At 56.2% G+C, this 10,194-nt stretch overlaps 1 protein-coding gene across 1 annotated transcript; it reads right to left on the bottom strand.

Annotated features, from left to right (window-relative positions):
- On the bottom strand, positions 5,433-9,349 carry FAM43B (family with sequence similarity 43 member B). Its single transcript, XM_003356177.4, has one exon. The coding sequence runs from the start codon at positions 7,505-7,507 to the stop codon at positions 6,362-6,364; it is 1,146 nt and encodes a 381-aa protein (XP_003356225.2). The 5' UTR covers positions 7,508-9,349; the 3' UTR covers positions 5,433-6,361.

The raw sequence follows: 10,194 nt of genomic DNA, 5'->3' as shown, positions 1-10,194 counted from the left end.
TCTCTATCCTGAGCACTCTCAGGGCTCACTGTCTGGGTGGCTGTATTGTGATGGCTTGATGGCTGCAGCATTGTTTGTTGACTGATGTGGCAGGTGATACTTTTCACTCACAAAGACTTGGAGGGAAGGAAGTCGCACTGTAGGCGGGGAGACCAAAGAGGTGCTTGACAGAGCAGCCCAGATGGATGACACGGTGACCTCAGACAGGGAAAGAGCCTGGGGACTTTTGGATTCCATTTGCTGCCAGATGTCCTACAATTGGGCACCATGACAGACCCTTGCAATGATCCCCGTTTTTCCAGAGTTGGGGACCTGGTGAGAACAGAGATGGCAGGGACAGGGCTCTCTTAGATGCAAATGACAGAAGATCCATTTCACATTGGCTTAAGCAAAAAGTAGAGCTTATTGGCTCAGGGCACTGAAAACTCTGGAAAGAGACTTGGGCAGGCCCGGTGGGATCCAGATCAAGCGACACCATGGGCCTTAGTGACACTTGGGACTCGTCATGGATCAAGTGACACCATGGGGCTTGTGGCCCACTCTGCTTTCTGCTGCTGGCCTCTCAATCTCTCCTCTTGGTGGCAAGATAGCAACACCAGACATACTCTCTCCTCTCAGCAACTCCAGTAGAAGGTAAGAGTATCTCTCCAAGAGTTGCAACAAAAGTTCCAGGGAGTTCCTGTTGTGGCTCAGTGGGTTAAGAACCCAATATAATGTCCTTGAGGGTGTGGGTTCAATCCCTGGCCTCACTCAGTGATTTCAGGATCTGGCATTGCTGCAAGCTGTGGCATGGTTGCAGATGCAGCTTGCATCCAGCTTTGCTGTGGCTGTGGCAAATGCCTGCAGCTGCAGGTGCAGCTGCAGCTCTGATTCGACCCCTAGCCTGGAAACTTCTATATGCCGCAGGTAGGGCTATAAAAACAAACAAACAAAACCTCCAAAATTCCCAGAACTAAATTCCACTGTCTCTGACCATGGCGCATGCCCATCCCATAACTAATCTCTGGAACTATGAATATGGAATATTCTGATTGGTCAGGCCTGGATCACACATCCTCCTCTGGAGCCCAGGTGTATGAAATTAGCTCCACCAGAAGCCCAGGGACCAAGAGCAGAGAATGGTGGTTTCACCAGGAGCATCAGGGCAGCCAGTCTCAAGAAGAATGTGTGAGTCAAGGTGAGCTACATGCTACAGTCGACACCCCAACATGTCAGTGGCTAACAGTGCGATTTCACTTCTTGCTCCCATTGGTGGCAGGGCAGGGGCTCTACTTCACGTGCTCATCCAGGGACCCAGGCTGGTGGAGGCTCTATCATCCTCGACACATAGCTTCCAAGGGCACCCTGGGTGATGACAGAGAGCAGGCTGGCAGGAGAATAAAGCCAAGGTTATGTTTCCTTTGGGTAACATTCATCAGTTGTATTGCCCAGAACTCAGTCGTGGGACCACATCTCAGTGCAGGGGAGAGGGAGAGTTTCATTGTGCCCAGGGGGGGAGGGGGAGGTGGTTCCCCATAAAGGGAGACTGGATGAATGCCAAGCAGGCCCCAACAAGATCCACCTGTGCTTTCTAGTACAGCCGAAGTCCTTTTGCCTTTGTCAAGTGTTCTCAGCTTGCAGAAGTACCGGCCCAGTCTTCCCAGCTGAGGTCTACTTTATGATGGCTTGAACTCCACCTTCAACCTTAATCCCTCGCCTGCCCAACCTCCTCTCCTCTTTAAATCGAGTGGTGAGGAGTCTCAGTTATTCTGGATCAGTCGACAAACCCATATATGCTCTACAGACAGGTGGGCCGTCAACCAAAGGGAGAGAGGGGACAGTTTTGGCTCGGAGACTTATAGATCCAGATGTTAGCCCCCTGCATCCTTTCTGGCTATCCTTTAACTGGCCCCTAAGCCAGCAAACTCTTCCTCTTCTTCATAGCTTCATAGGGGAGGGAAAGTGGCCCATCACTCACAAAGTTTGGCATCCCAGCTTTCTGAAGACCTCGGCTGGGAAGGCTATGTGCCAGCATTGCTGCTGGCAGCAGCTAACCATTCATTCATTCATTCATTCACCTCTGGTGCTTACTGTGTGCCTGGCATTGTGCAGGGTGCTAAGGTGAAAATAAGCATAAGATATTAGGTCTAATCTGGTGTTAAGGCAATCAGGCTTATGTCAGGTGAACAACTGGAGATGAAAATAAGACAAGCTGTAGTTGAATCTTCTACCATGATTTAAGATGACACCATCCCAGACATAAACAAGCAATGTATTCAGTGTCTCAGAGACCAGGCCCCTGATCTCCTCATGCCAGATCTGTCAGTAAGGAGAGATCCAGGTAAAATGATAATACATAGAAATAAATATAATAGCAGCCATTACAATTTATTATGTGCATCAGGAACTGAGCTAAATAAATTACCCAAATGTAAAGCTTTCATTTTCCCACCATATAAAATCTAGATGCACCCACCCACCCCTCTTTTTATAGATGGAAAATCGAGGCTCCAAAAGCCTTCAGAAAATGATTCCAAATTATAAAGCCATCAAGTGGCATCTCTGGGACCAGCAGTCAGGTCTTGACTGCCTGCATGTTAAATTAGAGACGGCACCTGTCTGGATGGTGCTCCCACTGCCCAGACGGCACACCTGGAGGGTGGTCAGTCATCGCCAGGTGCTGCTCTGTATTGTGAGTGGCAGCCCTGTGCTGGGGCCGGACTAGAACAGAGAGTGTGAAGGCCCAGTCCTGGGGCTTTGGAGCTCAGAGCAGACTTTGGGGACAGAGGCTTCCATTTCCTCCACTGGCCTCATCTCTTGGGCTGCTGTTCTTCTCCCCGAGAATAGCCATCTGCCTGAGCAGGCCGTCTGAGGATGTTTGCCTTCAGCGTCTCCCAGCAGAAGCCTGGCAGAAGGAACACCTCTCCACCCCCTTGGTTTCCTATCCCATGATGTCTCTTCCATCTGGCGCATTCATTCATGTATTCATTCAACAAATTAATATTGAGCCTCATTCTCTGCCCTGTCATGCGTGGTCCAGCTACTGAAGGGGGTGGGATGTATGAGAGGTAAGACACATGGAAACTGGAGGCACAGGTGGAACCTGCTGAGGACCATGAGCAAAGCACAGGCCACATCCTGTGTGAGGAGAGAGATCACCCCAGATTTGGCAGGAGTGGAGGAGGGGGCTGCTGTAAGGAGAGCTTTGGAGGGGGGTTGTGCTGGGCCTTGAAGAGAGGGTAGACTTGAAGACCTGCAGCTCGAGGCAAGGACATTCCAGGCAGTGAGGTTGGCACGGGCCTGAGCCTGGGAGCAGGAGCACATGGTGAGCCTGGGGACTTGGGAGCACGTCCGTCTGTGGGAGAGGAGCAGTGAAGTCAGGATGGCATTGGCGGGGATGGGGAGCCAACTTTATCTTGTGAGCTGGGTGCTGTGGCTCAGTCTCAGCCCAGCCCCTTCTGACTGGGATCCGGAGATCGGGAAACAGGAGTTCCTCTTGTGGCTCAGCAGGTTAAGAACCTGACTAGTAGCCATGAGGATGTGGGTTCGATCCCTGGCATGGCTCAGTGGGTTAAGGATCTGGCATTGCCACAAGCTGTGGTGTAGGTTGCAGATGAGGCTCGGATCTGGCGTTGCTGTGCTGTGGGGCAGACCGGCAGCTGCAGCTCCAATTCAGTCGCTACCCTGGGAACTTCCATATGCCGAGGGCATGGCCCTAAAAAGACCAAAAAAAAAAAAAAAAAAAAAGTACTTAACACGGAAGGAGGTGTGGTTTCCCAGGCTGCCTCTCCCTCCCTTGGTAGCAATGATGCCTGGGGCCTGGTGGCTGGAGCTGCCCCAAACACCCCACCCTGTGCCCTGGTGGCAGTTGGTGCTGTGCTGGTTTATCTGTGGCTTATCTCCTCCTCAACCCACTGGGGGAGGGAAGTTGGACCAGGTTCTTCTTCCTTCACACACAATGAATATGGAGATGTGGCCAATAAAAACCCTTACAATCACATTGCCTGGGAGAGTGGAGTGGGGGTGGGAAGAGGCACATTAAAATCCCAATCCACGGAGAAGAGCCCTAGGGGTAAAACAGTTGTTCTTTGCATGTGCTGGGCATTTTCTTACTTGCTGAAGCTTTTTCACAGACATGATTCTATTTCATTCTTACAATCAGCCTATGAGGTATATATTAGCCCCCTCCCATTTTACCATTGATAAAAGGAGGCTCAGAGAGGCTGAGTGAGTTGCCAGACAACACACAGCCGGTAAGGAGGCAGAGACAGCTCTTTTACTCTGGTCTTCTAACTCCTGGTCAAGACAGCACAGTGTGAGCGAGGAAAGGAAGGAGACTATTCTATATGTGTGTGTGTGTGTGTGTGTGTATCTTTGTTTTGGGAGGCAGCCAGAGCAGAGTGGAGGAGCAGAGAGAAGTCTGGGAGCATGCTTGTGAATTATAATATTGCAACTGTTCCTTTGCTTATATGTATTTCACTTGAAAATGTAAGAGCTACGGGGAGGGACTCCTGGACTGTTAGCACCTAGCTTAGTGCCTGTCCCAAGGCAGGCGTTTAGTACATTTCTGCTGCACAAAGCTGATTAAAGAGGGTGTGCTTGTGACCTTGTTTCTGGGTGAGGCTGTCTTGCAGCCCATCCTCCTCTCCCACCTCTGACATCTCACTTCCTTTTCTCCTTCTGCATGTGGGGAGAAACACTAGCAGATCCCTAGGCAATGCCCAAGAGGGAAGCAATGAACATGCATGGCATCCTTGCCCCATAGATCCCTGCCACCTGCCCCCCCAAACTTGTGACATCAGGTCCCCTGACCCTGCCTGGGTTCCACCAGGGTGAAGTGGCAGTGGTACCCTCTGTTCCAGCAGCTCCAGGAAACAGAACGATCCTGATTGCTGGCGATTGCAGAAGCCACTCGTCTGGGCTGTGGACAACTCTGGGATCAGTGCCCAGCTCAGCACAGAAATAAAGAAGATATCCAGCTCAGGACTCATGCTGTCACAAGTCTGGAGAGACTGCAGCAGTTCCTCAAACCATCCCTCTCCTTTTCATCCCCGAGGAGACCTGGCATATCCCACCTGCTTTGACAAACACACGGATCTTCTCAAAGACACATGGCTGATAAGAAGGCCCCAGCCCAGTGCCCCCTCCCTGCCAAGTGTCCCAGAGCCACTTGTGTTTGAGTGTCCAGGCAGACAGACATTCTGCGAGGCTGAGACAGACAGCTGACACCCCTCCAAGGCTTGGCATATGTGATTTGCAGGCGAGGCACCTGCTACTGTCTCCTTTCCCGGACATGAAGGGGACAGCTTCCTGGCAGTGGCCCCTCCCCCCAATCCCCAGAGTTGGCTCCAGCTGCTCAAGGGGACCTTCCTGGGGTTTTTCCTGCCTTTTAGGGTTCTGATGATCATTTTCTCACCCCAGCAGACCCAGCATCGAACACAACACAGGAGTGGTGACAGGCTGAAAAAGCAGGAACACTTTATTTACAATGATCATTTGGTGACACAAAGATCTTTGGGCTTTTAGCAGCCTTGCTGAGACACGTGGGCAGGAGCCTGCTCCCTCTGTCCGGTGACCGCACCCTTCTGCCTCCTCCTGCCATGAGAATCCCGCTGCTGTCAGGACTCTCCTGCACTGACAAGCCTCCACACGGAGGCTTCCCTCCTGTGTCCATTTTCTGGGTAGTCAGTGTCCTCAAGCACCTGCCAGAGGTTCTCCTTACCTCTGCTGGAGGCCCTGTCTTGGTCCTGGTTATGGGACACCTAGCAGGAAAGCACACACATCTGTATGCAGAAGGATGGAGCGGGTGAGGAGTCCTGTGGGAGTGCCAGGTGCCAGGGCACAGGCTTGGGCAGCTGCCTGGGGCAGAGAGCTGTTCCCTGGCCTAGCCTGCTGTTGGTAGGACCATCCAGAGTCATCTCCAGAGGCAGAGCAGTGGAGTCTCAGAAGTCCTCCAAGGGATAGAGAGGCCAGCATAGGGCCTGAGAATTCTTCCTTTGTGTATATGGCAGCTGACTCGGTAACCACTTTGGGCCCAGCCTCAATTCTCCAGGGTACTACTCTTCCCCCTACAGGAATGCCTCCCCAGGGTTGGTCTCATCCCTGGAAGGACAGCTAGCCTGGCCAACGGCAGGACTGCTGCTGCCACCTGGCCAAGATTCAAGGCCAGGCTTCTGGATTTCTGGAAACGTCTCCTCCCTTCTCTGGAGTAGATGTTTTGGGAAGGAAGGCGTGGTTTATGCGCAAAGAGACTTGGTGTAAAGCGTAGGGGGGCAATTCCATAAGGAAGGGCGCCGGGAGACTCGAGTGGGGGCGGAGGTGTACACAAAATACTGCTTGCTCCCCCCATCTCGTCCCCCAGTACTCAAGGGCATATCAGGCGTCACCCTGAGCCAGGACGAGGCACGGGGCGGACAACGACAGAGACCACGGGGGAGGCAAGGGCTCGGGGACCAGGGGGAGCCATAGCAGGCAGGGCCGGGGTTGGAGGCTGTAAGTCAGGCTGGCCGGGTCTGGGGCCGCGAGTCCTGTCCCCTGGGCTCTCAGCGCGCCTGGCCCGCCCGTCCCGGGGGCCGGCCTTCCAGCGGCGGGGCTGCGAGGCCGGCGGGGGCGCCGGGGCGCCTCGAAGGCTGCACGTCCTCAGCTCCCGGGCCAAGCTGAGCACCTCCGGCCTCTCGCACTGGGAGGCTCCTTCCTCGCGCTCCTCCGCCTCCTCGTCCTGGTCCTCGTCCTCCTCCTGGATGCTGCTGAGGCGCGGCGCCCCGCGGCCGCGCTCGGCGGGCGGCGGCCGGTAGGCGCACTTGGCGTTGAGCAGTCGGCGCAGCGGGGCGCGGGGTACGGAGGCGGCGGCGCCCCCCGCGCGGAGGTGCTGCTGGCGCACGTGGCGCGCGTCGCTCTGGCGCTGCAGGCGCTTGAAGTCGCTGAAGGCCGCCAGCGCGGTCTGGCGGAGCAGGCGGGCCAGGGCGCGCGCCTTGTGCGCCCGCGCCAGCAGCACGGCGTGGCAGCGCAGCACCACGGCCTTGTGGCGCGCCTGGTGGCGGTAGACCCAGGCGAAGACGCGCGGGTGGCGCCCGTCCGCGGTGCAGTAGGTGATGCGCGGCAGCAGGTAGGCGTGCGCCGGCCTGCGGCTCCCGGAGCCCCCCGAGCCGCCGCGCTCGCACGGCTGCATGCGGATGCCGTGCGGCCCCAGCGTCAGCTTCATCTTGGTGCCCCCGCCCGGCCCACAGCGCGCCCAGATCTTGCCCACGGCGTCGTCGGTGCAGCCGTCGCCCTTAGCGTGCAGGGTGACGGCGTTGCCTAGGTACCACACGGTGTAGGTCGGGTCCTCCCTGTTGAGCTCCACTTTCTGGCGCCGGCTGCGGAACACGCGGCCCAGTCGTTCCAGCGGCCAGTCGGGCAGCAGGTCCGGGCAGGAGCGCAGGAAGCTGGAGAGCAGCGACGTGTAGGCGAGCCCCGGGCTCAGGCTCTTTGCCTTGCACTTGGCCTCGTCCTCCACCAGCACGAATTTGTTACGTCTCCAGGGCAGCATCGCGGCGGTGGCCGGAGGGGCTGGGGGCGCCGGGAGCTCACCGGCGTGCTGCCCAGCGGCCGGGGGAGGGGAAGGAGCGCAGAAGCCAGCGGCCTCGGGCTTGCGGGAAGCAGGGGACGCTGGAGACAGTCGGTGCCCGGAGATGCCCAGTGCCAGACAAGGCTAGTTAGCTTCGCAGATGCCCGGTGCCCAGCCGGGCTGGCAGCCGAGATGCCCTGGCGGCGGCCGAGCGTCCGGGAACAGCTTCCCCCGCGAGTCGCTCCAGCCGTCCGGGAAGCAAGGAGGGGCAGGGGCTGGGCGGGGTGGAGGCGCCCCTCAGGCCCGACTAGGGGGGATCCCGAGGGTCCCGCCGCCCAGATCGCCGCGGCAGGGAGGTCGCCAGAGCCGGGGCTGGCGGCTGGCTGCTCGGAGGGGTAGACCGAGAGCGCGACTGCGGTGGGAACTCCTTCAGGCGTCGCGGCTCCACCTCCCCGGGCTGCCTACATCACCGGGCGGGACCGCTAGCTCTCTTGTCCCCTCCTCTCGCCCTTCTCTCTCTCCTCCCCCGCGCAGGCTAGCACTGCTTTTCACCCGAGACCCAGCACAGGCGCGGTGGATCGGGTTTAATCGTTATTGTCGGAGGGGAAGGGGTGGAGCGGGAGGTTAACGAGTAGGAACAGCCTGAAATGTACCGGGGGGCTTTGCCAATGCAGACTTCTCAGGTCTCAAGGGTGGTCTCTGAGCATCTCTTGGGGCGTTCGGTATCCCCCTCCTCTCTTTCTAGGATTCCTACTGCCCCTCACCCAAAGCACGTCCCCACCCCCATCTCTGAGAGTGAGTTTGGGTGGGTTCCTGATGGGGCTAGCCTGGCTCGCTTTACCTCCTGTCTGCACAGCAGAAAGCCAGCTGAGGTGGCCGAGCAGTGCAGTGGAAAAGTACTGTCGCTTGGTGAAGCTTTCTCCCAGGTTCTCCCAAGGTCGTGGGCCAGGCGGCTGCGCCTGAGCTGGGAGACCAGTCAAGTCTCCAGCGGCTGGAAGTCCCCCTGGCCTGGACGGAAGCCGGGAGGGTACTCTGTGAGGGTGGGGAACCTTCCAGAGCCATCCTGGGTCTGCGGGAATTGCAGATCAAAAGCTCCTTTGGCCCGAAGGGCAGCCTCTGGACTCTCCCAGGATTAAAGCCATACCACTCCAGTGTGTGAACTCCGGGTCACCACCAACTCTTGGGTTTTGCATTCATTATCTCCTCATCTCAGGACAGCCCAGGCTCAGTTAAGTGACTTGCCCAAGATCTCAGGGCTGATAGAGTTGGAACTAGGGCTCCACTCAGACTTGGGTCACCTACAAGAGGGTCCTCACTCTTCGGTGGGTCTATCGTATTCCTGTTCAGGGCATATGGATCATGGGGCATTTTCCATCCTCCCCTGAGACCCATTAGTGGGGGCTCTTACAAGGGGGGTTCTAGTGTCCTGGGAAAGAGACAGTTGTCCCTGGGTGGGGGGACACTTCCCCCCTTTCAGGGTTTATTAAACCATAAGCTCCCTAGAATCCCAGGACCACTCTGATGGGGGCCCAGGAGGCTCCCACAGAGGCAACCCCCAAACCCTCTTCTTGGCTTCAGAAGAGGTCATCTGGGTAGCCTTCCAGATCAGGAATGAGCCCAGAGGCTTGGGCTAGGCCAGGCCAAACCAGGTGACCTCCCAGAGTGGGGACAGTGGGAAAATGATATGTCCCACAGCCGGGCAACATTCATCCTCGGCCAGCCAACTGGGCTCAGAATCCTTGGGGGGAATAAAAGCAAAACCCCCCACAAAGCTACATTACTGAGTGCTCCTAAAATGATATACATGGGAGTTCCTGTTGTGGCCTAGTGGGTTACAAACCTGACATAGTGTCTGTGAGGATGCGGGTTTGATCCCTGGCCTTGATCAGCGGGTTGTGGATCCAGCATTGCCACAAGCTTCCGCATAGTTCACAGATGTGGCTGGAATCCAATGTTGCTGGGGCTGTGGCCTAGACCGGCAGCTGCAGCTCCTATTCGACCCCTAGCCTGGGAATTTCTTTATGCCACAGGTGCAGCCCTAAAAAGCAAAACAAACAAAAAAAGACATGCAAATACAGAGCAGGACATTACTTAGCATTGCAGGATCTTAGCTTTGGAGGGGGCCTCCATGGCAGCCTCATTACAACATGGAAAGTTCTTTTTTCTTGTTGCTGATTACAAAAGTAACACAATGCTTGTGGTAAAAACAAAAATGAAAAAACACTCAAGAAGGACATGGAAGTCTCCCCACCGTTCCCCACCTCATAGCTATGGCCTCACTTCTCCAGGACAGACCAGGCTCTAGAGGTACAATGATCAGCCCTCTGGACCTCACAGCCTTGGGTCCTCCACCCCACAACCTTCAGGAGGCAGTAGAAGCTGCCAGTCTCAACTTACAAGGCTGAGACCCCGCCAAGCTTTTTTTTTTTTTTGTCTTTTTTGCTATTTCTTGGGCCGCTCCCGAGGCATATGGAGGTTCCCAGGCTAGGGGTCGAATCGGAGCTGCAGCTGCCAGCCTACACCACAGGCACAGCAACGTGGGATCCAAGCCGCGTCTGCAACCTACACCACAGCCCATGGCAACGCCAGATCCTTAACCCACTGAGCAAGGCCAGGGACTGAACCTGCAACCCCATGGTTCCTAGTCGGATTTGTTAACCACTGCGCCA

Source organism: Sus scrofa, chromosome 6 (genome assembly GCF_000003025.6).
Source record: "Sus scrofa isolate TJ Tabasco breed Duroc chromosome 6, Sscrofa11.1, whole genome shotgun sequence".
Classification (NCBI taxonomy): domain Eukaryota; kingdom Metazoa; phylum Chordata; class Mammalia; order Artiodactyla; family Suidae; genus Sus; species Sus scrofa.
The sequence above is the reverse complement of the archived record's forward strand: the minus strand, read 5'-3'. Positions and strand labels throughout refer to the sequence as shown.